Below are 27912 nucleotides of genomic sequence, written 5' to 3' on the forward strand. Positions count from 1 at the left end.
GTTGACCAGTTTTCCCAGCACCACTTGTTAAAGAGGTTGTCTTTTTTCCATTGTATATCCTTGCCTCCTTTGTCAAAGATAAGGTGTCCATAGGTTCGTGGATTTATCTCTGGGCTTTCTATTCTGTTCCATTGATCTATATTTCTGTCTTTGTGCCAGTACCATACTGTCTTGATGACTGTGGCTTTGTAGTAGAGTCTGAAGTCAGGCAGGTTGATTCCTCCAGTTCCATTCTTCTTTCTCAAGATTACTTTGGCTATTCGAGGTTTTTTGTATTTCCATACAAATTGTGAAATTCTTTGGTCTAGTTCTGTGAAAAATACTGTTGGTAGCTTGATAGGGATTGCATTGAATCTATAGACTGCTTTGGGTAGAATAGCCATTTTGACAATATTGATTTGATCCTCTACATAGAAAACCCTAAAGACTCTACCAGAAAATTACTAGAGCTAATCAATGAATATAGTAAAGTTGCAGGATATAAAATTAACACACAGAAATCCCTTGCATTCCTATATACTAACAATGAAAAAACAGAAAGAGAAATTAAGGAAACAATACCATTCACCATTGCAACAAAAAGAATAAAATACTTAGGAGTATATCTACCTAAAGAAACAAAAGACCTATACATAGAAAACTATAAAACACTGATGAAAGAAATCAAAGAGGACACAAACAGATGGAGAAACATACCGTGTTCATGGATTTTCTCTGGCTTTTGATTTCACCTTTTTGTCTTTTATTCACACACAAGGGTTACTGACCATCTGTTCTCAAGGATTCATAAACCACAAGTTTGGAATTTCATGCTTTATAGGTTATAGACTTGTATTAATAGCTATATTAGTTTCCTTAAGCATGTGCTTTACCCCGAAGAATGAAGTTCATTCTGATAGGGACAGAATGAAGGGACAAAATAGGTGATTCAATAGTTTATCTCACTAGGGGATTTTAAGTAGAAAAACATGGGAAATTCCCGTAAGTTAATGATTACTCGAGAAAGCAGGCTTGCTTAACCACAAAACCATGCAACAGAGGCACAGGACATGCCCTCAATGATAAAACAGTGGTGGCATGAGACCGGATCCTGCCCAGTGAACTCAATAAGTTAATGACCTCCAAAACAGGCTCTGTGCACACAAGAACAATCATTTATGGAAAGCTGACTTTTCAAAATGAAAAACCCTCAGTGCACTGAGACCTGAAAATATTTTTCCAAAGTGCTAAGACAGCCCTCAACCAGTAATGCCAAAGAAGTTGAAGTTAAACGGTTCTATGAAGACCTGTAAGACCTTTCAGAACTAACACACAAAAAAAGTTCTTTCCATCATAAGGGACTGGAATGCAAAAGTAGGAAGTCAAGAGATACCTGGAGTAACAGGCAAATTTGGCCTTGGAGTACAAAATGAAGCAGGGAATAGGCTGACAGAGTTTTGCCAAGAGAATGCATTGATCATAGCAAACACCCTCTTCTAACAACACAACAGATGACTCTACACATGGACATCACCAGATGGTCAATATCGAAATTGATTATATTCTTTGCGCCCAAAGATGGAGAAGCTCTAAACAGTCAGCAAAAATCAGACCATGAGCTGACTGTGCCTTAGATTATGAACTCCTTATTGCAAAATTCAGACTTAAATTGAAGAAAGTAAGGAAAACTATTAGGCCATTCAGGTATGACCTAAATCAAATCCATTATGATTATATAGTGGTGGTGACGAATAGATTCAAAGGATTATATCTGATAGACAGAGTGCCTTCAGAACTATGGATGGAGGTTTGTAACATACAAGAAGCGGTGATCAAGACCATCCCCCAAGAAAAAGAAATGCAAAAAAGGCAAAATAGTTGTCTGAGGAAGCCTTACAAATAGCTGAGAAAAGAAGAGAAGCTAAAGGCAAAGAAGAAAAGGAAATCTTTCTTTTTGATACAGATATGAATATATCTATATTCATCTGAATGCCGAGTTCCAAAGAATAGCAAGGAGAGATAAGAAAGCCTGCCTAAGTGAACAATGCAAAGAAATAGAGGAAAGCAATCAAATGGGAAAGAAAAGAAATCTCTTCAAGAAAATTAAAGATACCAAGGGAACAACATTTCAGGCAAAGATGGGCACAATAAAGGATAGAAATGGTATGGACCTAACAGAAGCAGATAATATTAAGAAGAAGTGGCAAGAATACACAGAAGAACTATACAAAAAAGATCTTAATGACCTGGATAACCATGATGGTGTGATAACTCACCTAGAGCCAGACATCCAGGACTGTAAAGTCAAGTGGGCCTTAGGAAGCATCACTACGAACCAAGCTAGTGGAGGTGAAGGAATTCCAGTTGAGCTATTTCAAATCCTGAAAGATGACGCTGTGAAAGTGCTGCACTCAATGTGCCAGCAAATTTGTAAAACTCAGCAGTGGCCACAGGACTGGAAAAGGCCAGTTTTCATTCCAATCCCAAAGAAGAGGAATGTCGAAGAATGTTTAAAGTACCACACAATTGCACTCATTTCACATGCTAGCAAACTCATGCTCAAAATCCTTCATGGTAGGTTTCAACAATATGTGAACCATGAACTTCCAGGTGTTCAAGCTGGATTTAGAAAAAGGCAGAGAGGAACCAGAGATCAAATTGCCAGTATCTGTTGGATCATAGAAAAAAGGGAATTCCAGAAAAACACCTACTTCTGCTTCATTAACTACACAAAAACCTTTGACTGTGTGGATCATAAAAAGCTGTGGAAAATTCTTCAAGAGATGGGAGTACCAGACCACCTGATCCACCTCTTGAGGAACTTGTATGCAGGTCAAGAAGCAACAGTTAGAACTGGACATGGAACAACAGACTAGTTCCAAATTGGGAAAGGAGTACGTCAAGGCTGTATATTGTCACCCTGCTTATTTAACTTCTATGCAGAGTACATCATGTGAAATGCTGGGCTGAATATAGTTCAAGCTGGAATCAAGATTGTCAGGAAACATATCAATAACTTCAGATATGCAGATAACACCATCCTCATGGCAGAAAGTGAAGAAGAACTAAAGAATCTCTTGATAAAGGTGAAGGAAAGGAGTGAAAAAGCTGATTTAAAACTCAACATTCAAAAAACTAAGATCATGGCATCTGGTCCCATCACTTCATGGCAAATAAATGGGGAAACGATGGAAACAGTGACAGATTTTATCTTCCTGGGCTCCAAAATCACTGTGGATGGTGATTGCAGCCATGAAATTGAAAGTCACCTGCTCCTTTGAAGAAAAGCTATGACAAACCTAGACAGCATATTAAAAAGCAGAGACATTACTTTGCCAACAAAGGTCCATCTAGTCAAGGCTATGGTTTTTCCAGTAGTGATGTGTGGATGTGAGAGTTGGGCCATAAAGAAGACTGAGTGCTGAAGAAGTGATGCTTTCAAATTGTAGTGCTGGAGAAGACTCTTGAGAGTCCACTGGACAGCAAGGAAATCAAACCAGTCAATCCTAAAGGAAAATCAACCCTGAATGTTCTTTGGAAGGCCTGCTGCTAAAGCTCCAATACTTTGGCCACTTGATGCAAAGAACCAGCTCAATGGAAAAGACCCTGATGCTGGGAAGGACTGAGAGCAGGAGAAGAAGGAGGTGACAGAGGATGAGATGGTCGAATTGCATCATCAACTCAACGGACATGAGTTTAGTCAAACCCTGAAGATAGTGAAGGACAGGGAGGCCCAGCGTGCTGCAGTCCATGTGGTCGCAAAGAGTCAGACACGACTGAGTGACTAAACAACAACATGATAGTCCTGGCCTGACCATATAGGGAGGGACAAGTCAACCCCCTGCTCTCTCCGGGGAAGGAAATGATGATGAAAATGTGACGTCCACTCAAGAAAGACAAAGGTCTTCTCCATCTCGCCACTTTTCCTTTGATTATAAAGCTGTGGCCCACTAAGTTCGCAGGGCGAGGCATTTCTTGCCCTCCCGCTTGTAAGCCTCACAAGCATCTTATTCTAATAAATCACTTCTTATCTGCCATTCTGCTCTGGCTGAATTCTTCTCTGCACTTAGACATAAAGGAGTGTCGTACTGGAGCTCTTTGGATCCCACCTGAAGTGACACCAAATGGTTTCAATTCCAGGTCTCACAGTGGGTGAGCTGGTAGGTTTATCGGGGCAACATGCTGCAGGGCGGCCACTTTTGTGCCTGCGCTAGGAAGTCCTACGTCTCAATGTCACCTAATGTGACTTAATAATCCCCATGCGGATTCACCCTCTGACTTTGGGAAAACCCTGGGATTTGGGGAAAGTGGAGATGGTGTGGAAGTTCTGCCTGGATACGAAATGACAAAACCAGCTTGGCAAGCCCTGCAGGTTCTGGCTCTGCAGGCTTTCATGTCCTTTGACTGAAGGCAGCCTGCACATTTCTGGCCCTGCCAGAGAAGATAAAGGCACACGAGAAGAGAGAGGCACCATGGAGCAGGGCTCAGGAAGGGCCTGCTTCCCTCTAGAAGCCATCAAATACCATCTCGTGGAGCTGACTACTTGCAAGTAGAAGGGACCTAAAGATGATCTAAACCAACTTTTCTTCTTTCTTTTTAAACAGATGAGTGAACTAAGGTCAGAGAAATTTCCTGTGTGCACTTAGTAATGGCCATGCAGGGGTGAGAATCCAAAAACTCCAGTTGTCTATTTCAGGACCATTCCTGTGAAAGCATTCTGCTTGCCCCGATTTTTAAATACTAAAAATTATTATTTTGACATTAGAAACACTGAGTCCTTCCCTCACAGATTCTCAACCCATTGCGACTCTCCAGTGATGGACAGGAACCAAGCATGTGGGCCATGCCATAGAGATGGCATAGGACACTGAGGCTGTGGAAGGCTCCACAGGGCATGTGGGGCTTCCCTGGTGTGGACAGCTATCTAAGGAGTGGAGAAGGGGCTCCTTGCATCCTGACATTCGCGATGGGGGACGGGGGTCCAATCCCAGAAGTTGGACCATAAAATTCCATTTTATGGAATGGAGGGTAAACCTACAGAGCATGCCAACCAGAGTAGATGAGCCAGGCTGAACCGATCAATACTTAAACTTTAGGCAAATTCCCCAAAGCACTATGATTATGGGGAGGGATACTTAGGTGTTTTGTTGTTTATTTGCTAAGTTGTGTCTGACTGTTTTGTGACCCCATGGACAGTAACTCGTTGGGCTCCTCTGTCCCATGGGATTTCCCAGACAAGAATACTGGAGCTGGTAGCCATGCCCTTCTCCAGAGGATCTTCCCGATCCAGGGATCAAACTTACATCTCCAGCATTGGCAGGTGGATTCTTTACCTCTGAGCCACTGGGGAAGCCCAGGGGATGCCATGAGGTTGCCCCTAGTTCCTGCAGGCAATATCAGGAAGAAAGGCCACTACCTCTAAACCATTTCTCTTGCCAAGAAGGACTCAGGCCACAGAGCTGATTCAGTGGTTAATTCTAGGCTATAAGGAACATGCCCAAAGGCACACATGTGTAACCTTTCAGGGGATTCCATCATGTCCCACTAAGGGAGAAACTCAATTAACACTCGCCAGGTGAGTGGACACATGCTTATGTGCATTCCCCCAACGCAGGGGCACTTTACATCTTAATGCAGAGGGATGTCAGTCTTGGGCATAAGCCCCAGAAAAGTCCATGGCAGCTGTAGAGCTGGAAGAAGCAAAACTGCCTTGGAGGGGTGCTGCGTTAACTCACCCACCACCCAGCTGCCCCTCCGGCCCCAACAGACCTTCCTCAGCTCATCCTTCTCCCGGGTGTGGGTGTCCTCCAGGACCTTGCGCTCTGAGTGGGCCCTCTGCAGCTCGGTCCGCAGGCTCTCCACCTCCTCCTGCAGCTGCGGACCGCTGTCCTCACCCTGGTTCTGCTGGTAGCAGGCCAGCTCCTTCTTCAGCTTCTCCACCTCCATGTCGTGTGTGGAGGTGATTGCTGACAGCTGCTCCGACAGCGTCTTTAACTCTTTGTTCTGTGAGAGCATCAGCAAACAGGAAGAGGGGAGAAAAGAGGTGGATGGCAAGGTTAGTGGGGCAGCAAAAAAAAAAAAAAAAAGAAGGCAATTAAAAAAGGAACTTCCAAGGTGGAATTGAATCTCGCAACCACTGAATGCTTGAGTGCTTTCTTGGCATCTCCCTAACAAAACTGTATTGTGAACCCAGGAGAAATACAGGAAGACAAAGCATCAGGACTGACATTTGAGGAGTGTTTAGGAACAGGGACAGTGCTGGAAGCTGGCTGAGAGTGGTCAGCCTTCTGTGTCCACTGGAAAGATCTTATACCTGGTTTTTAAGTTTCGCGAACAATGTACTTGGCTTCTTAGATCTGCAGCCTTTACGTTTCAGGCTTCCCTGCTCTGTCAACGCTAAGCCCTCCTGCCCTTGGACTCACGGGCACAAAGAGCTGCAACCTAATTGCTGGCTCTGAGACAAAGGACCTCTTTAGCGTCCCCTCTTCCAAGGGGGCCCTCCACGGGGCCGGGGGAGCCCTCCCACCACCTGTCCGCTCGTCCTATAAGAGTCTGACTCCAGAAACGGATGCCCTGGCCAAACCCGTCCCTGTCGATGAGGTACCCAATTACATACCCACTCAAGCAACAGGCAAATGAGAAGCAGTCCCAGGTGCCTAGTGGAGGTACAGAGAGGGGCAGGGAGGGAGACTGTAGGTGAGCTCACACACAGGAAGCCCTGAGGACCCAGGGCCAGTGTCAAGTGCAAGCGCAAACATGGGCAGAAAGGTGCTGCAGTTGAGCGTATCAGCTGAAGGTGCTCAGAGGGAACGTAGAGGGGAAAGAATCAGAGTTCTCCCGATAATCAAGCAGGCGGCAAACAGGCATCATCATTCTCCATCGCTATTCTCTGCAGGAGCTCTGGGTAAAACAGAGCTCTTGGCATCAGGAACCAATGACTCACTCATTCACATCAGCTATGAAGCATCATGAGGAGCAGGGAGGGGCAGCAGCAGATGCTGGACCCAGTACAACACCACGGACGCCTGGGACCTCAAGGCTGAGACCTGAGTTTGGTGTCCAAGCAGCACAATCCCCACACTGATCTATCACAAAGAGATGCTCCCACAGTCTGAGGAAATGTCCCAGTTAGAATCCGACACACCCACACGTCTAGGCTGGCAGTCAGCCTTGCTCGAAGTCCTCACCAATGAGAAATCCAATTAGGCAGCATCTGTTTAAACAACCCAAAACCGGTCTGTACTGCCCACCCAGGTCTGGATCTCCCCGGAGGCTGAAGGGTCTCTGCACAAGGGGAGTGGGGTACAGGGCGGGAATTCGTGTTGGATTAGTCGCCTCGACACTGCTCTGTTCTGGGCAGGAAGTGAAGTTCCTCCCGGTGTTGTGGCCTGGGTCAGATCCCAGGGAGAGTGGGAATGAGAACCAGACTGGGGGGCAGGGGGGAGGCGCTCATGATGGAGCAGGTGTGGGGTGTAGAGAGAGCCATACAATGTGGTGTGACACCCTGCTGCGGGCAGCGATGACACCCCAGGACCCACATGCAAAGATGACATGTCCAGGAGGCCAGTTTCTTTGCTTTCACTGACACGCAGGCTGAGGTGAGGCTCAGGGAAGTCGAGGAGCTAAGAGGCCGGAGCTGGACGGACCTGAGCTCAGGCTCCAGCTCCGCCCTAATCAGCTGTGTGGTCACTGCACCTCCCTGCACCCAGCTCCCTCAGTGTGAAAGAGGGACCACAGTAACTCCTTCCTCAGAGGGTTTCATCAAGGTTCAGAGAGACTGAGGGCCTCCCTGGGGACCGGCACCCAGTAGGTGCTTGATAAGAGTCACCCTCTTCTCCTGGGTTGGGGGGGAGTGGTCCCCTAGAGAATGGAATAATGAAAAGACAGGCCAACAGGGGTGTGGGTGGGAGATTCCTAACAGCAGCCCTTGGACATCTCCTTATTTCACCATCATCGGCACCCAGAAGTAATTGCTGAGGACACACCGTGGCTGTACATGTCCTATTCTGGAGGTGTGATTTTAGAACGGGAGACCCCAGAAGGGCCTCACAGCGTCCTGCCTCCTCCACACACCATGATGTCCACGTCAGGTGCCCACAGCTGTGCCGCTAAGCCTGGTGCCAGGAGTGGTGAGGGCCACCCATTCCCTCATAGAGCCCGGAAACCCTCCCTGCAGAGGCAGGCCAGGCTCCCTGCAGCTGCCTTGGTCAGTGTGACCCGAGACCTGGGCAGCTCTGTCCTGAACCAGGGAGGGCCTTGTCCTGATACTGGGGGGTCTGGGGATTTCCACAAGGACCCCTGTTCTCCTCGGCTTCCTCAGACACCCACTGCATCCACTGCTCAAGGGCACTGAACTACATGATGCACGTCTATTAACACTTTCTCTCCTCACAGGAACCCTACACAGTAAGGCTGATTCAGTTCAGTTCAGTCGTTCAGTCATGTCCAACTCTTTGCAACCCCATGGACTGCAACATGCCAGGCTTCCCTGTCCATCACCAACTCCTGGTTAATATACCTATTAATCAAGGTTGATTAATATACCTATTTCACAGTTGAGAAAACTGAGGCACAGAAGGCCATAAAGCTGTGACTTGCCCCTACGATTTTTCAGATGTGCTTGAAACATAAAATATTAACTACTTTAACCAAATGCACAGGAAGTACACTGAATCAAATTGACTGAAAAGACTACTAACTGAATCCATACATTTGTGTCATATTTTTCCCACTAAAATATAGTTTAATATTGCCTTATAAAGGTCTAAGGAACTTGACCCTCTTTAAAAAAACAAAAACAAACTGTAAGCTCAACTGGTCATCTTACTCTACATATGCTTGGAATAAAGACAAACTGATAGAGTCAAGTTCATAGGTTATATCATTTTTGGCTGAAAAAATGTCACACCACAGGCCTACACCAGGGACTCTGCAAGAAACAATCCCAGGAACTATCACTACATTTACTGCTGAAGGATATTGTGAAGGCTGTAGCTTATTACATCACAGGTTATAAACACCCTCAGAAAACTGTCTCAGCACCAGGGACAGCACCAACCCTTCTAAACGCTTTCCACAGCTCTCAAGTTACCCTACTTCCTTCTTCCTGCTTGCTTGGGAACTTGCTGCCAAGTTCACGTCTTGTCTCTCTAGCTGTGTGCACAAAACCTTCGACATGACTTTTGGGCCCTAACCTCACCCTGGTTTTAGCCTACAGTTTCCTCATTTGCTGTCCTCTTGGCATTGCAGACACTGGGGACACTTTTTAAAAAAAAGCGCCCCCTGGTGATTCTACAGCGCAGCCTGGAATTGAGAACCACTTTATGGGATCAGTGAAGTTTTGAGTGAGAAGTTACAGCTCTTAGACCAATCCCCTCCGAGGAACTCAGGGCCCAGTTAGAGATTTGGCCATAATCCCTAGCTGTCAGCTCTGGCGGCAAGTATAACTGAAACAGAAGTCAGGCTTCCATGCAGCTGGGACTCAGTCCATGACCTCAGGCCACTCTGCCGAACACTTGGGGATGTTTTCACCTATGTCGCTCCTGGCAAGCGTGTCTCTTTTCCTCCTAGCTAAGAATCTGTGTGTGTTAGGGAGAAGCCTCCTGAGTTGTCTCCAGGCATCACACAGAAAACAGAAACCCACTCGCTTACACAAGGCGAACCCCGCCTTCTGAGAGGCTGCAATACAACGAGACTCTAATGTCCTGATGCCACAGGTTGTTTATGACTCTTCTCAACACAGAGAGCCACGCATCTTCTTTGACACCAGGTCACACACTCCACTACAAAACACCAGCTGGTCCAAGGATGACACTATCTACAAGAATGAACTCAAAACAAAGCTAAGCATCTTCCTTGCACTGAGGAATTCTCACATGTCTGAAGAATCTCCTAATAGGCAGACATCCCCAAATTTGGTTGGAGGTAGCAGAACATTCTCTGGAACCAAACTGCCAAGTTTCAATCTTAACCATGCTCCTTCCTAGCTGTGCGACCTCGCAGACTACTTGGCCTCCCTGTGCCTCAGATTGAAATGGGAATAATGTTAAATCTTACAGGGCTGTGGTGAGGATTAAATGACTTAACACAGGATAGTGCCTGGCACACAGTTGAGCAACATGGGGAGGGACATAAGAAAACAAGACCTAACTCCCCCCTCCCCGCCTTCTCTCCTCACCCTCTGCACACAGGGCACCCTGCCCAGAGAGGGTAACACTGGCCACTGCTCACAGATGTTTGCCACGTAGGAAGTTTAAGGCAAAAAGCTCTTTTAAAAAATAGGTCTTTTAAATCTGCTTCTCTTTGGTGTTCCAGCACGTGGAACACCAAATCTATAAAATACTAGATTTACTTTTAACCTCTCGAGTCAACTTCAGAAATCAGCAATGACAACACAGGGACCGATGGCTGGAAGAGGCGGCCAGTACACAGGCTCCGGGCACAGCACAATGGCGCTCGCAAAGCCTGCTCCTTCCTCAGACCATACTTTTTGCTCAGAAAGTTAATGGGGCCAATTTGACTATGCAAATATCTTTCCCGGTCAGTCGTCAATAGCCATAAAGTAACAATAACAATGGCAATGATAGCAATAATACAGGTCCGCCTTGGGCTTGTGTTTTCCACAGGGCTGAGCCCAAAGAGCCATTTTCCTGTCTACTCCCGATGCACTGAGCAGATGCGTCTTCCTCCCAGACCTGACCTATCACTGCGGGCCAACCCTGTTCGAGCTTTCTGTCTCACTTCTCCCCCAGGGAGCCGAGCCAAACGAGACACCCGTGGGACTCACACAGAGACAAACACCCAGGGTGACAGCTTCTTCTCCGGAAGGCTGGTCTTTTTTGCAAGAACAGAGAGGCAGTAACATTTGACTACTTTGGGGGCTCCTGTTCAGGGCAGCTGGTTTAAGTGTAAAATAGCTCATTTATTTTCTTGCCCTACTGGGATCATGAGAAGCTTTAAAAAGTGCCTAGCGTAGATTAGGTACAATAAAACCAGTGACCACCAAGGCAATGCCAACTCTCTCTTTCTCCACCCCTTGCACCAGGCACGTTCACCCCCTTCCTTCCCTCCATCCTCACCTTTTCTTTCTCAGGAGGCACCAGAAACCCTCTAGGCATTGCAGGAGCCTGGTCCTGAGGTCACTAATACCCTGCAAGCCTAAGGTACCAGTGAGCCTGCTTTCAACTCTGGAAACCCATCTTAGCCACAACACAGGAAAGGACTGACTCTTTAGTGACATTTGGGGTTGAGAAACCACCACCACCCTCTTTATGGCTGTGGGAATCAGGCAGACCTGGGCTGGAGTGCTGGTTCTAGCACTTCCTAATTCTGTGATCTTGGCCAAGTATTTGATGCTCCGGATCCACAGTTCGCTTACCCGTAGAATGGCCTCATGAAGCTGCATAGGGATCAATTGAAAGCTCCCCTCGGGAAGCCGTGCGTCTCTCAAACATGCCCATGGAGTCTCGCCCCAGCCCCAACCCCCGCATGGGAGTGGAGACACTGACCTGGTCGTCGATCTTCCGCTGCAGCTGGACTATCTTGTTCTCCATGCCCACGTTGAGGCGTTTCAGGTGCTCCGCCGAGCGGGCTTCGATCTTGAGGGCCTTCAGCTCCTGCTTGGCCTTGAGCCTCCGGAAGCCGCACTGGATGACAATGGCCGCGCCCCGCAGCCGCTGGAAGCGCCTGCGAGCCATCCAGCCCCGCACGTGCTTCTGGATGACGGTGGCCTTGTGCTCCCTGAGGACCTGCAGGGCACAAGCACACAGCTGGTGGGTCTGCGCTGCACAGTGGGAGCAAGGGGCTCGCGTACAGCTCCGTAGAGGCGAGATCCAAGGTCGGCAAGCTGCAGCTGCCCTAGGACTTGAGGCTTTGGTGGCGTCTGTCTTATGAACAAGTTGCAACTTTGGTGGCAGCTGTCAAACTCTCATTTCTAATTTTTCGTTTTTTTTTTTACTCGTTAGGAAACCACAGTCTAAAAGAAAAACCTCAAAGTCAGAGGGGCTTAAAGATTATCCAGCTGATAGCCCCCCATTCAACAGATGTGGCTCCCCTCCCGGTGACAGTGAGCTGGAGATGAAGTGAGATGGTCGAGTGGGATTGTCCAGTGGGTTAATGGGTCACAGTTAACTTGGCTTGTAATTCAGTTTTCTTTTTTCCTATCCAGTTAAAAAACCACTCAGAAAGGACATCATCAATGTCCTTACTGTAACACCCTGAAAAATGAATGTTTGCGGAATGAATCAAAGTGTTAGTCGCTCAGTTGTGTATGACTCTTTGTAACCCCCATGGACTGCAGCATGCCAGGCTCCTCTCTCCGCAGGATTCTCCAGGCAAGAATACTAGAGTGGGTTGCCATTCCCTTCTCCAGGGGATCTTCCTGACCCAGGGATTGAACCCAGGTCTCCTGCACTGCAGGCAGCTTCCTTACCATTTGAGCCATCTTGCCCTTGGACTGGACTGTACCATGACTGCCTGGTCCTCAGGCCTTCAGACTCGGGCAGAGTTACTCCCCTGGGCTTCCTGGGTCTCCAGTGTGTACACGGTACATCGAGAACTGCTCAGCCTTCATACCTACACGTGTCAGTTCCTCATAACAAACCTTATCCACACATGCCAATGTGCACACAGACACATGCATCTCCTATGACTTCTGTCTCTCTGGTGAACCCTGAGTCACTGTGCCTCATGAGACTTTGGTCAGGGTTCGGTGGGAGCAGAGTTGTGAAATTCCTTAGAAAAAAAGCGAGAAGTGCCCAACAAGTGCTGAGGTCGGTGCCAAGCCATCTGCTACTGCTCAGTTCCGAGTCTGCAGCCCGAGTCCCTGGGGGCGGCTACGCACCTGGTGGTAGATTCTTCGCACGAACATGCCCCGAGCGAAGGCCTGGATGATGCCGGCGGCCCTGCGTACCCTCTGGTAGGCCCGGCGGGCCCTCCGCATGCGGTACTGCTTCTGGAGCACCACGGCCGCCCGGCTCCTCCGCAGACGCTCGGCCAGTCTGGGGAGGGAGAGAGTGGTGGGCCCTTCGTGAACACAAGCCCCTTCCCCAAAATCAGCCCTGCCTGGTCACCTGCTGGCTAGGCCAACTCTCATCAGCCTTACTGACCTTAGCGAGGCCTTGAGACACGGCTCAGAACAGAACTGGCTTCCTCCACCTCGTCCAGAAAGTCTTGCCATGTATTTACAACTCAGTCTAAGTCTGATCAACTGATCGTCATCCGTCCACTCCCCGACCCACAAGCCTATCCCATAACCTGGGCAGCCCTCAAGGATGTCATGTCATGTACTCACACTCGGGTCTGTCCCTGGACCTCACCGGGCTCGGAGGGATCAGGGCCCGGGTCTTAGCATCCTTGTACCCCTAGATCTAGTATAGGGCCTGGCACAGCAGCACATGCGAAGTATCTGCTGAATGAACACCAGCTTCTCAGGCCTGTGGCGACCTCTCTCTACATTCTCATCTCCCAGCCTTTCTGCCAGGGATGCACTGCACATGGGCATCTACTTCCCTGTTTCATTTCCACATTCCCCATCTCACCCCTCAAGGCAGACATGAAGTCAGTCCAACACTTTTTACCCCCTGCAAGGGCTCTGTTTGGTGTCAGACTCATAGCAAGTGCTCAACGAGAGACTAAGAATATTACAAACTAGAAAGGACCTTGGACATCATCTAGTGCAACTCCAGGGTGGGAGGTAACTCACTCAGCCTTGCTCTACCTGCTTAAATGAGTCTGATTCCTGGTGCAGCTCTCCCTGCACACTCTCTCTAGAATACAAACTCCCAGCAGGAAGAACGTGGGCCAACCCACTACCCAGGACAGAGTCCTGTGCGCCAGGGTGCTCAGTGATGCCCTAACTGTGGATGACACCTTAGTGTGGATGCTACGGACAACCTTCTCATCTCTGTAGCTTTTGTTCTAGAGACCACCTCTCAGCTGTTCACAGGTAATTAACAGCATTCATCACCTCCGGTTCTGCTTGGATAAACAGCTTATAACCAGGACATGAGGGGGAGCCGGAGCAATCTTCTTACTTTACGGTACAGTGGGTGCCTGCTCTGGGCTTGTTTCTATATTCAAGCAGAGAGGCCTGAGCAGTCACTTGTGAAACTTCAGCTTCCAAATGCAAGGTGTTTACTGGAGATTATTGTCACTTGCTCAAGAAAACTGGGATCTGCAGAGGTCACTGATGTTGAACCAGGGCTGGTTCCAAAATTGGATGACCCATGTAAAGGCTGGGGGGTGGGTCTCACGGCGAGGGATGGGGGTGTCCTCCACGCCCATCTCCCTGGTGACACTCATACTGATTCAGTGCTTCAGCAACCCAACGACATCACTAGGAGGGGATGTTTTCAGCAAAGTAGCCTCTTTCATGTGGTGCTGGGCTGGGGCAGGACAGCCCACTGGCATCAGGCTTTGCCGCAAGGGAGCTGCTTGTGGTCAGACAGGTCTCTCCCTCTCCCTCCGCACGCTGGCTGAGTGCAACAGCTCATAGCAGGGAACTCTCCAGGCCTTTTCATTCAGCCCTACTAACCAAACTCCTAAGGGATTCTGAAATTGGTGGCGTAAGTCATGAAGCTGAGTGTATGTTAACTGTGAGAGAAAGGCTGAATTCCTCTCTCTTTTGGAAAGAGGATTGTTTTACTTAAGCGTTTAAGCAAAGGGCAAACGGAGGTTTGGCCAGAAAACCAGCCAGTCCTAGGCTAGCACTGGTGGATGGGGACAGACTCGGGGAGCCAGGAGACCTGGGAACTAGACCTACTGGCTCAGGTTACAAGGGGAGGAGAGAGGGGCCTGGCTGCTGAAGGAAAGCTGGCTATAGACAGGGCCCAGGAGGAACCGTGTTCTACCCACAGGGGCTGACTGACGCCGGCCAACCCAGAGCCAGGCCCCGCCCCTGCCCCCCACCCCACCCCACCAATCCACTGCCTCAGGTGTGCCCCAGCTCACCTGCGGGCCAGGTATCCTCGGCAGTACCTCTGCAGAGTTAAGCTCGCTCCCTTCAACCTGCGGTACTTCACCTTCTGCAGCCAGCCCCGCACGGTTTTCTGGATCATGATGGTGGCCGCCCGGAACTTGTCAGCCCGAAGCTTCTCCAGGTAGGCCACCTGGCCCGCCCGGAAGAATATCTTGGTGCGGCCAAATTGGAACTTGTCAGGATCCTTGACGAGGCAGGGAGGGGAGCTGGTTCATCATCCGTGAGCGGCAAAGGAACGCGCCCCACCACCCCAGTTCCTCCCTTGCACTACTCCCCTGCCGGGTCTCACGTGACCCTGCTCCTTACACAACCGCCGTAGAGTTGGTGTGTAACCGATGCCGACCCATCCCTACTGCTGCTCAGACACCGTGAGCCGCGGTGAGAAGCAGGCCTGCCCACCAGCACCCGATGTCACCGAGAGGGCATCTGGGCCAGCTTGGCACATTTCAGGCAGTGCTGGGGTTATGAAGACAACAAACCCAGGGCTGGAGGACGGGGTGCAGATGCTGAAATAGGCTAAAGGAGGAAAGCATCTCAGCGGAGGGGCTGTTCAGGTGAAGACCTGAACGGAGGGAAAGCAGGCAGGCACCGGAAATCACACATGCAAATCACCCCCCAGGACATTCTATTTGGTGTAGACTATGCTGTGAGGTTTCTTCAGACAGATGCTGACTGTCTTTAACGACATGTACTTAGGTTAAAATTGGGGGCCCTTCCTGTGCTGGCCCAGGTAGATGAGGGGAGATGACCCAGCAGAGTGTGTGTGTGTGTGTGTGTGTGTGTGTGTGTGTGTGGACAGGCCTGTGCTACAGCACTCCGTAGGTGGCCCACGATAACTGAGAGCTCTTTGTTAAATACACATCATCTAATTTTGCTCACTGAGCATGAAGACCATTATAAGAAGGAGATAGTGAGCCAAGGTGTAAGGAAAACACACACATGAGGATATATTTCCTGTTGACCAGTGGCTCTGAAACCACACTGAGCCGACACTCATCATGGCCAAGCCCCATACAGCTAACAGGAACCGGGTTCCCCGCACAGGAAAGCCAGGCGGCCTGCGCCGGGGCTGAGCTAGGGACACAGCGGCCAGCTGGGCCGCTGCTGACGCTCCCTTCTGTGGCTGCTGCTGGCGAGGCAGGGAAGAGCGAGCTACGGGCCTGGTTCTCATTCCTGCCTCTGCTCCAGGCCTCAGCTCACACCGGGAGGAACCAAGGCTGGACTGGGCCGGGGGGCTTTGAGACGCCCGAGGCCTGGCCTTCATCACCACCCGGCTGGGGAGACGCCTCAGTGAGGAGGGGTTGGCAACTCGACCCTCACAGCTGGGGGACAAGCCTGGCTACTAGGTCTTCAGCAGAGCCAGGGCCTGGATCAGGGGTGACTGTTTTATCCCTGGGGCCATAGTACACTGGCTCCAGTTCCTATTCTGAAAGAAACCACCAGGGAAACGGCAGGCTGGTCTGCAGAGCCACCGTTTGTATGGATGAGGATTTCTCTGAAGGCCCCAGTGGTGTGCCTGTCTCCAATGGCCTGAAGGTGGCACTCCCCCTCGCCCAGGCGTCTGCTTGCTCTGACCCCTAGAACTGACCAGACTCTTCACATACTGATCAGAGGTCATCTCTTGAGAACCCCTCTCCAGTAATCAGAGACTGACGGGGTAGAAAGGAATCTTAGAAACCCATCTCAAGCCACTTTCTTATTGTACAGATGCCGAGAATGTTGAGGTGACTTGCCAAAGGTCTCACTGAAAACATCAAGGAATAGAAGGACCCAGGACTCCTCGGCCAGAGGTCTCTTTGTTACATCATGCCCGTTTGTAGGACCATCTCCTTTTTCACACTCCTCACGCTCCCTGGGTTCCCAGCAGAAGCTTGCTAATCCACTCCTTCACTGTCGGGATACAGGTTCAGGTTTTCCTGATGGCCAGCTATGTCTGTAACTACACTAGACAACCGTCAGTCCTAGAGGGCAGGGCCCCCCTAGTCGTCTCCTTTGTAACTCTCACTCTGACCACTCTAGGGTAGTACATAGGAAGAATCCATAAATTCAATACCCATCTGTGGAGTTAAAGAAAAAATACATTCAAGCTAAAGATGGAGGGATTCCTATACTCCTCGCAGGAGGAGACCACCACTCCCCAGCAACCTCATGATATAGCCCCCACGCCCCTCCCAGATGAATAGCCTGCTACCAGGCCTACACACCCCTTCATCACGGCTTCTCTCCTAATCACTCTGCTCTAGTGTTACTTAGCACTTTCCTGGAAAGTGCAGGGAGCTGGAATGCGCCCTTCTAATACAACGGGTGGCTCTGCCAAGTCTCAGCCGCTTGAAGTCTCAGGTCACTTGGCAGGAGTACGAGCAGCACTGGTGACCAGAAGGTGTGCCCCCTCATCCCCCAAAAAGGAAAAGACAAAAAGGTTTCCCAAGGAAGTCCTGAAGCACTGAGCCCTATTACATGTCTGAAAAGTGAGAGTGTTAGACACTCAGCCCTGTCTGACTCTGTGACCCCATGGACTGTAGTCCGTCAGGCTCCTTCCTCTGCCCCTGGGATTCTCCAGGCAAGAAAACTGGAGTGGGTAGCCATTCCCTTCTCCAGGTTATCTTCCCGACCCAGGGATCAGACCCAGGTCTGCTGCATTGCAGGCCAACTCTTTACCGTCTGAGCCACCAGGGAAACCCACTCCTGTCTAGGAACAGAAATTATATACCGTGACATTGATTAATCAATCAGACTGATTCAGTGGTGATGTGATTTAGGTTGTGGGGGTTCCTGAGTCACTTTGGGCAGTTTATGTCAGCTGTTTATGCCTCAGTCTCCTCATCTGTGCAATGGGGGTCATGTTTGCATCTTTCTCAGTGTGAAGACGAGATGGAATGCTGAAACAGAGAAATGTCTGACTTCTACTCAGGCTCAGTGACTGTAAGCAGGTGGCAGGTTTCATCGGGACAAGCTCAGCTGTCACCCAGGCAGCCACCTGCACAAACTCGAGCTCCTGTGAGGTCCAGTGACTGTGCTGGGAACACAGTGACAGTGAGACCCTTGCCATTCAGCTGTCCACAGTCTGGTGAAATGACAAACAAGTCCTTAACTACAATACGAGGGGAGAAACGCAGTAATGGAAGACAGAAGTGGAGCAGTGTTGGCCAGTGGCTGACTCCATCTGGGGGTGCCAGGAACAGGCTTCATAGACCAGAAAGCATTTTAGAGCTCAGTTCAGAAGGAAAGAACCTGGCCAGACACGGAAAAGGTGCGGAAAGCACTTTAGGCGGAGGAAACAGCACTTATTCACATGGCATAGAGGATTCACTGGCTCGTTCACTCATTCCACAAAGGCCTGGTGAGTGACATCTGTGTGTCAGGCTCAGGGCTCATAACTTCGGGGGAGTGTCAATGCAAAGGCCGTCCTCTGCAGGAGACGAAAAGACATCTGGAGCACAGGACAGCACACTAGGGGCTCAGAGACTGCCGGACCGAGGAAGGCAGGAGGGCGGGGTCAGCATGTAAGCTGGGTGATGTCGAACCAGAGGCCCGAGCACATCAAGGAGCAGGTCTGGACAGCGGCCCTCGGTCCTGCCAGCTGGAGGGGAGTGGGGTGGGGGACGCGGAGTCAGCCGGTCTGACCTGGGGCCCCTCCAGATCGCCTTCTGCATGGGGAGCAATGGTTCCACTGGAAGCATGGAGAGATCAGGGAAGGGAGAGGAAGAATGGAACTATGGCCCCGAGGAAAGCAGGAGCTAGACCCAGGGCTGAGCGGGCTGCTATGAGCCTTGACCACATGAACAGGCCAGCTCCCAGTGCCAACAGAGGGGGAAGACTCCTGATGCTCCCTGTCACCCAGGGTTCAGCTGACTCGGAATACCTTTTTCTCACCCATGTAGAAAGAGACGTTGAAATGTAGACACTGGCAGATGCTCCACAGCACAAACCTCAATTAGCCAGAGTCCAGTGGACTAACGGCAACCTTCAGTTAAGAAGACTGCCCACCATTTTATTCTCTACGGAATATTTAGCCCAGCATTCTGTACTGTCTATAGCTACAGTCTTGAGCTGCTAAGACAACGTTGTGCTCAGAGGGTGATGGTGTCACTTTTACAAAATAACTTATGACTTTAAACTTGGTCATAGGGCAATGAACTATACTCCAAATGAACAGATTTTCCTAACAAAATGATACTTAAAATTTTTTAAAACTTGATGCAATTTTCTTCCCTTCTGAAAAGAAGATTCTCGATGTAATCTAACCCTTTATTGAGACCATTAAGTACCATACTCTGCTGTAATCCCTGAATGCTCTAGAACCAAAAAACACGCAAGGATCTGCCCCTCATTGAAGACCCCCAAGAGCTCGGCTGTCATTCTCCAGCCCCAAGCGTCAGCTGCCGAGTTCAGGTTGTTTCAGAAAAAATGAAATCCACTGTCTTATTTAAAACAAGCATCTGGGCTTGGGTCTAAGGCCGGCTCTGTGATGGGGAAGACACAGGAGGCGCGGGTTATTTCCCCCCTCAGCTGGCTTCCAGGCCATCCGGGCTTGGGCTCCAGATCAGAGCCCTGGCAGGTTCACCAGTGCCAGCAGGTAGGCTGAGCGGTGGAGCCCCAGGCTTTGGGGAAGACTAGGATCCGGGCCAGCAGCTTGCTGCCTTATCATGACCCCTAGGGCGCTGTATAAACCATTTCATTTTCTACGGGACCTGTGATGTGGGAAAGGCTGGGAATGTCTCCAGGCAGGTGAAAAGGGGCTTTTCCTTTATAGTTATTGATTCAGGAAAATTGATGAACATCTCAGATGGCAGTCTTGGTAAGAGGGGTGAGGACCACTAAGGCAGTTAACATCCCTGCCCAAATCCCAGGGCACTGCAGCTGAGCCTTCCCTGGGGCTGGGGTCAGGGCTGTGCCCAGCTCACCTTGATGAGGCTCTCCAGCAGAGACCTGCACATGGCCTTTTTGTCTGTGCTGGCGAGGTCTCTCTTCTTGACCAGCACCCGATACCGGTTGAAGAAGTCATGGTAGGACCACCTGGAGAAAAAACTGATGCATCAGGGGACTTGTCCTGCCTCTTGGCCATACAAGGGCCCTGGCTCATCTCAGACGGGGCCCCCGAAGGTCAACACGTCTAGCACAAAGCCCTTCTCAGAGCAGCAAAACACGTTCCAGGGCATTTTGTTCTTCCTCAATGCTGAGAACTTCAGCATGTAGCTGAGTTAAAGAATCATGCCTAGAGGACTGATAGGAAAAAGGATTTTGGAGGCTCTGCTGCTGGGAGGGCTGACCAGCTCACCACCCAGACCAACGCCAAGCTGAAATCTGAAAAGCTGTCCAGGAGGATGTTACTGTTGACACCCATACTTCTTAGGACAAACTGAGATTCTTTTGTCTGTCGGCGCCCTGCTTGAGCCCTCAGTGTTGGAGACCATTTTTGGAGGCTGTGTCTCTGGTTGACAGCACATAAGGGGGTCCCCTGGGGAGGCGGGCCCCAGGGGGTGCGGTACCTGGATGGGTAGCCGGCCGCGCTGATCCGGATGGTCTCCAACACGCCGCAGGCTCGGAGCTGCTGCACCGCTCTCTTTGGGTTAAAACTGCAAAACACAAGAGGAGCAATGAGTGGCCACAACGGCAAAGAAACAGAACAGGGGAGAGACAGAGACCACCCCTTCCGGCTCCGAGGTATAGGCATTGTGAACCTGGGAGCTCAAGGCCAGGGGCCAAGCGCAAGCTAGAAGACAGTGACTGGCAGCACCTGAGCCATCTCAGTTCAGGGCACATTCTCACCCTCACCTGGACTGCTCCTCTTATCTGCCTCCCTGCACTCTGTCCACCCTCCCAAGCTCATTCCTGCCTCCTCTGCAGAGCCTAGACAGTGTATTAAAAAGCAGAGACATCACTTTGTTAACAAAGGTCCGTATAGTCAAAGCTATGGTTTTTCCAGTAGTCATGTATGGATGTGAGAGTTGGACCATAAAGAAAGCTGAGTGTGAAAGAATTGATGCTTTCAAACTGTGGTGTTGGAGAAGACTCCTGATAGTTCCTTGGACTGCAAGGAGATCAAACCAGTCAATCCTAAAGGATATCATCTCTGAATATTCATTGGAAGGACTGATGCTGAAGCTCCAACACTTGGCCACCTGATGTGAAGAGCCAACTCACTGGAAAAGACACTGATGATGGGAAAGACTGAAGGCAGGAGAAGGGGGCGACAGAGGATGAGATGGTTGGATGGCATCATCAACTCGATGGATGTAAGTTTGAGCAACTCTGGGAAATAGTGAAAGACAAGGGAAGTCTGGCGTGCTGCAATCCATGGGGTTGCAAAGAGATGGACGTGACTGAGCGACTGAACAACAACTGCGGAGCCTGCCCTTATTATTTCTACAGACAGGGGCATCTGTCCTAACTCAGTGGCCAGATCATATACGCTTGGCACCACAAGCATGATTTGTCTCCCAAGTTAAAAAGGGGAGTTTCAGGCCATGCAGACCTGGGTCTGAATCATGATGTGGTCATTTAAAGCTGCACGTGTGATTTGGGGCAAGTAACAAACTTCCTTACATAGCAGTATCCTCCTCTCTAAAGCAGGGAGAACGGAAGTATCCCTTTTAGAAAGTTAGTAGGAAGATTAAGTGTAACAGCCCACGAAAGCAGTGAGAACAGTGCCTGGCACAACATATAAGGGCCCATGTGCTGTGAGCTTCTGTCATGAGAGCTGCCCAGTTAAGAATCATACAGATGAAGAACTTTATCTTCTTGTCTCTACAGAGATATAAGCCATGACTTCAACAGCTCACCCACCCTAAGGTGCTAAGTTTAGTACTGAAAATCCCATTTTTATTCTAACACCTATACTGAGTAGGACACTAGAGCAAAAGGTCAGACATGGTCTGGATTTTCTCAAGTATCCGCACTTGAAGAGGGGAGAAGTGCATAGAGGTAGTACACTACAAATGAAAGTGTTATTCACTCAGTCGTGTCTGACTCTTTGTGACTCCACGGACTGTAGCCCACCAGGCTCCTCTGTCTATGGAATTCTCCAGGCAAGAATACTGGAGTGGGTAACCATTCCCTTCTCCAGGGGATCTTTCCTACTCAGCGATTGATTAAACCACGAGGCATCATGTGATAAATGCGGTAAAAATGCTGAAAGAAACTGGAGGGAAAGATGCTGAAGTTGGCTGGGGTAACCAGGGAGTCTTCATGGAGAAAGAATTAAGCTGACCCTGAATCAATCACCATGATTCAGGATGAGGAATAAATGTTCTTTTTCCTTCTGGCTGTTCTGAAGCTCGGCTATAGCTGGACGCAGAGTGAGCCCCCTCCAATGACATGGGGACCTGGCTCCATCTCCGCAGTCACCTGCCGCCTGAAAGGCTGCCGACTCCCACCTACTGCCTGGGGCTCTGCAGTGCTGGGCAGGTGCCTGTGAGACCCCGAGGCACCCAGGACCACCTGCCGCTGAGACCAGCCCACTGGCCTTCAGGAAATGTGGCCAGTTGTTCCGACGATGATCCCCACTCCAGATGATCGCACCTGCCCGGGGCCACCTCTTCCCTGGACACTTCCTGCTCTCTTGCCTCTATATTGCTGCAGTTTCCACATTCCCACTGACAGTCACTCTTATGCTGTCACCAGCTATATGGGGCTGACAACTCCTTAAGAAGATGACTATGTCTTTATCCATTGTGATTCCACTGTCCTAGCCCAGTGCCCAGGATAGATGGCTTCTGAACAAAGGAAAAAGTGGAAGGAAAGACTTTTTATCAAATTGAAGCATTTAGTGCAGGACAGCAGTCTCCACTGGAGGCAATTTTGCTGCCAAGGAACATTACTGTTATAAGACGCTGTTAGTTGTCCCAGCGGTGGGGGACATCTAGGGGGCACTAGATGGGCCACTGTTGGGCATCTAGAGGGCAGAGGCCAGGGATGCTGCCCCGTCTCCTCCAACGCATGGGACAGCCCGGCAGCAAACATTACTTGGCCCAAATGCCCACAGTGCTGAGCTTGAGAAAACCCAGCTTGAGGGGAGGGGGAGGAGGGCCACAGCACTTTGTTTCCAGAATCATCAATAACATCACAGATTTTCATGACATAAATTTTTATACTGGTCATAAATAATTCTCATTATCTCGCTGAAGTCTTTCATCAGGATAACTATTTTTTTTTTTTTTTTTTTTAGCCACAATTAACAGAGGAGGAAAAGAAACGAAGAGGGTGAGGGCCTTGCTTGGGATGAGCCAAACAAACGGTAGCCGAGAACACAGGTTTTCTGACTTGGTTCTGTAACCTCCCCCACTCTACTGGGAGGAAGACTTTGGTCCTGAAGGTAAAGGAGGCTCCTAGCAAAGTGGGCTGTTAGGACTCTCATGTCCCTTTGAGAGTCCCCAGGGGCTTCTCTCACTTGGGAGGAGAGACTCAGCCTGAGAACTCGGCATGTGGTGGGCACCCGGTTCTGATAAACACATCACCCAAGGTCAGGCCAGCTGCGGGCAGAGCTGGTGGCAGCCCCCACATGCTCCACTCCTGGCCCAGCACCCGCTCCTGCCCTTCACACGTAATCTGTGTCTTTCACACTGGCTGCTTTCCTAACAGCCTCTCTTTTTCTGGAGGTGACTGGTAAACAGATGCCACACAGGGGGATTTCCTGAGCATGTCTCGGGAACTTGGAGGAAGGGAGAAGAGTGGATGGTCAGCCAGCTCCCAAGGAGGCTGATTCGACACTGTCTTCCCAACCTTTTCCAGGACGAGGCCCCTGAGAGTGGAAGTCAAGCTTTATTAACCGATATGAAATGCAGAAGGCAGTTCAGATATTCATCCTGAGAGTCAGAGTTGCCAAAATAAATTATTTCACAGAAAGAAATTATGCCAGGACCAAAAAGGAAATCAGAAAGATGGGAAGGAATTGCTGGAAAAATGTACCTCCTTTGGCTAGGGGGAAAATAGCACGTGTGGAGGCTCAGGGGAACAGGCGGAAAGGCTGCAGAGGTGAGTGAGAGACCATCCTACAGGCGCAGGGCAGTGCTCCAGGCAAGAAATGGAGAGACGCTGAAACAGGGCCACAGTGGAAGGAAGGACCTTCCCCTGTCTCCCACGGGGGACCGGGGAAGAAATTGTCAAGCAGACTCCACAGGACTTTGACCACAACTGGATCCTAGGGAGTAAGGGCCCTGCTGTCTGATATGGTAGCCACTAGCCACCTGTAAGTAATTAAAATGAAATTAAGACTTCGCTGTCTCAGCCACCCTAGCCACACTGCAAGAACTCAGCAGGCGTTATTGAACATAGTAGTGACGAAGTAGGTCATTGCAGATTTACCAAACAATTCCATCACGCAGAAGGTTCTACTAGACGGTGCTGGTCCAGAGGGACCCTTAGGTTTCTGGTCTGGAAGAGCCAAGTTTGGTGAGTGGATGAGATGTCAGGAAATGCTTATGCCATTTATTTTGACAGAGACCAAATAAACAGGAATCATTCTGGGGGGCAGGGAGGATGGGTCTGGTTTCAGACACGTAGAGTGTGAGGAGGCCAATGAAGTCACAGCAGACCGGCAGAAACGCCAGGTGGAATCCGTCACAACCCAGAGACGACAGAGATGCCGAAGAGTTATTGTTAACCAGACTTGGCTGAGGTCAGTCACAGTTGGATGGCATCACTGACTCAATGGACCTGAGTTTGAGCAAACTCGGGAAGATGGTGAAGGACAGGGAAGCCTGGCGTGCTGCAGCCCATGGGGTCACAGAGAGCTGGACACGACTCAGCGACTGAACAACGACAACAGCAAACCATGTGAGTGGGGACAGAATTGGAAGGAAAATTTCAAGGTAGGAGTAGTGGCAGAATGTGGGTCAGAGAGAGGGGAAAGTGAGCAAGTGCGGATGACTCTAGAGGCCTGGAGGAGAGGGGGTATGAGACACGGGACCATCCGCACGTCTCATCACTCAATGCACCACGTGAGGTTACGTTTCCTCAATAACAAATCCTTCCCTGATCGCTCCGTCTGAACTGAGCAGCTGCTGTGAGACGCACTCACATCCCCATTTAACGGCACACTTCTAAGCGGCTCTCTGATTCGTGGGCCCCCTGACCATCACTGTAAGCAACGTGAGATCGGGGAGCTGGCCCTTCACAGCCCCCAGTTCCCTGGATGGCAGAGAGATGGGGCCTGTACTCTACATGTAAACCACCGGGGCGGGGCGGGGTGCAGGACCCACCACTCATCCCGCTAAGGACCACAGACCTGCGGGGCTGCGCCCGCCCCGTGCACCTGACCTTCGAGGCGACACTCACTGGAAGGGTAGCTTCTCGTCGTTGGGCTTGATGCAGCGGACGTAGTGCGGCGTTGTGGAGTTCAGTGTCTCCATGAGCAGGTGCAGGGAGGAGCGGAACTGGGGAGACAGAGGTCAGCGCCCTGTGACCTACTCCTCCTCAGCCTTTCGTGGTGAATCACGAACGTCCAGGAGCACCCCGAGACTGGGGGTGGGAGCTGTCAATGCTCTTATTGCTTCATCAGTGTTTAACGCAGGGCAGGGAGACCCTCGGGGACCTGGGGGCGGACTCCAGCTCTGACGCTGCTGGGCCGTGTGGCCAACCCCCAGACCCTCCCGCATCTCAGCACCAGGCTCTGCAAAGCACCTGGGGAGAGACCTCCTGGGTGCGTTTCACTCAGCACCCTGATCAGATGAGATGAGGTGAGCAAGGGCCAAGAGCGTGAGAGGGACCGTCACGTGGCTGGAGGCCCTGCTGCCCTGATACGGGGTGCCTGGGTGGCATGCTGGCAGTTACTGCCTTACAGGACACGCCCAGAGCAGGCATCTACTGAAGCATGAGGGTCAGTGGTTGCCAGGGCTCAGCAGGCACGCTGCTCTCTTGGGAGACACGCTGGATGTCAAAGCCCACCATGAGCCCACAGCAGGAGCTGTTTCTCAATTTTGGGTCCCCAGGCTATTGATCCTGCCCTCCCAGACTGCACCCCTAGACCTCCAGGCTCACCCTCAGGTGTCTGTGGTGCTGCAATGTGGTCCCCCCACGCAACGTGTGGCTGGAGTCCTCCCCTCTCTCCCCTACCCGGTCCCTCTAGTGAAGGTTTTGCACCTTCCTTCTTCACAGGGCACAGAAAGACCAGGCTGGGGGCTGCGGATGCAGACAATGAGGCCACTCGGGCCCCCCTCTGACTCTGCCCCTCCGTCCTTCATCTCCAGAGAGGCAGTCTTGCCTCATGTGCCAGGGTCCACAGCTCCAGGGCCTGGGGGCTAACCTGGCAACCCACGGTTTTCTTGTGCTCCTTGTTGGAGGCTTTCACGGCGGGTCTGGAGGAGCGAATGTTGATCCTGGAAGAAGTGGTGGTGGCAGGAGCAGAGTCTTTGCCATCATGGAACAAGTCAGCCACCAGCGGGAACTAGAAACAGAGGAAGAAGACGGAGAACAAGAGTTCTTAGACTTCATGCTGTTTTCACTCTTTACACGGAGCCTTCCAATACCCGCCAGATGGAACTGGAAACACATGTCTGCACAAACACTTGCACACCAGTGTCTGTGGCAGTATCATTCTTAGTAGCTACAAAGCTGGAACAATCCAAATGCCCATCAACTGCTGAACGGATAAACAGGATGTGATGTATACACACAATGGAATATTACTCAACAGTGTAAAGGAATGAATTCCTCGTTCATGCTAAAACCTGCCTGAACGTTGGAAACACACCCAGTGAAAAAGTCAGACACAGCAGACCACATAGTATGTGATTCCATTTACTGGAAATGTCCAGGGAACAGAAAGTAGTTCAGTGTTTCCCGGGGGCTGGGGGAATGGGGAAAGTGGAATGACTGCTAATGGGGACAGAGCTTCTCCCTGGAGTAATGAAAATATTCTTGAATTTAGCATGGTAATGGTTATACAACTGGGTGAATGTATTAAAACTACTGAATTATACACTTTAAAAGGGTGAATTTGGGGTATAAGAATTATAGTTTAAAGAAAGGAAGGGAAAAAAAGTAATTTCCCCAGGCAATCTCACAGAACCTTCACCTACAAAGATGGGCAAAACTTCTTTCCCTTCTCGTGTGGTAGAAGGCAGCTATGGTCTAACAAAGCTGTTTAAAAATTTCCACACTTATTATTACTACATTAAGTAACTTGTAAAGTTACTTAAGCCTTAATTTCTTCATCAGTAAAATGGGGATAAGGATGGACCCGCTGTATGGAGTTTATGAGACTAAGTAAGATGACCTCTCTGTTAATGCTGTGTCACCGGGGTGAAGGTCAGGCCAGGTCCAGGGCAGGTGGGACAGAGTCCCAGCTCTCAAGGCACTGGTTGTGCCAGCATCCCTTGGGGAAGTGGATGCTGGGGACAGAATCAAGGGTTGGAAGGCCACTCCCATGTGCCTGCAGGTGGGGAGGGGACAAAAGGAGCATCTGGGCCCCACCCTCTAACCCTGAGCCACTCGCATCTCAACGAGGCTCAAACACTTGTGCTCAGCCTCCGGGCTCTGCTTCCTCGTATCCATGCACCTTTCTTCCCATAACTCCCAATAAAATGGTGTCTCCCATCTCCTCCTGCCAATTCTGAATGTCCGAGTCTGCCTTCTGGGGGCTCTGAAATCCGATCTCACTGCCCCCCACCCCAGATAATACGTTACCACTTTGCTGAAACATAAGCCAGCATGTGCGTTATTCCATCATGCAGCACTTTCCTCCAGCCGTCTGCCTGCTTTCCCCACTCTGTTCTTTCCCAGCATCTTTCACTGCTCCGTCTTCCTGCACGTCTCTCCTCTGAGTTGCAGGCTCCCCCAAACTGCATCATCGCCATTTAACTCTTCTAACACCTATTCCCTGGACTGTGTCCTTTGGGCCCGTGACTTAACTATCCCCTTCAAGCCTGTCTCTCCACCTCGATCTTCCACCACTGTGATCCACATTTCCAACCCTCTGCTCAAAATCCTCCTCCTCACTCTTGGTGTTCCACTGGAAG

General features: G+C 50.3%; 1 protein-coding gene across 2 annotated transcripts in view; it reads right to left on the reverse strand.

The window, feature by feature from the left end:
• MYO5B (myosin VB) overlaps positions 1-27912 on the reverse strand; it is a 342213-nt gene that overhangs the window by 56017 nt on the left and 258284 nt on the right. For both annotated transcript variants that reach the window (XM_061131126.1, XM_061131125.1), the window contains exons 15-22: positions 26199-26339; positions 25232-25329; positions 20446-20532; positions 19861-19972; positions 14929-15140; positions 12821-12977; positions 11487-11726; positions 5749-5982 (exon numbers count right to left, since the gene is read on the reverse strand). In XM_061131126.1, the coding sequence (XP_060987109.1) occupies positions 5749-5982; positions 11487-11726; positions 12821-12977; positions 14929-15140; positions 19861-19972; positions 20446-20532; positions 25232-25329; positions 26199-26339 (1281 nt within the window). The remainder of the gene's footprint in view (positions 1-5748; positions 5983-11486; positions 11727-12820; positions 12978-14928; positions 15141-19860; positions 19973-20445; positions 20533-25231; positions 25330-26198; positions 26340-27912) is intronic.

The sequence above is a fragment of the Dama dama genome, chromosome 27 (assembly GCF_033118175.1).
Source record: "Dama dama isolate Ldn47 chromosome 27, ASM3311817v1, whole genome shotgun sequence".
NCBI classification, from domain to species: Eukaryota; Metazoa; Chordata; class Mammalia; order Artiodactyla; family Cervidae; genus Dama; species Dama dama.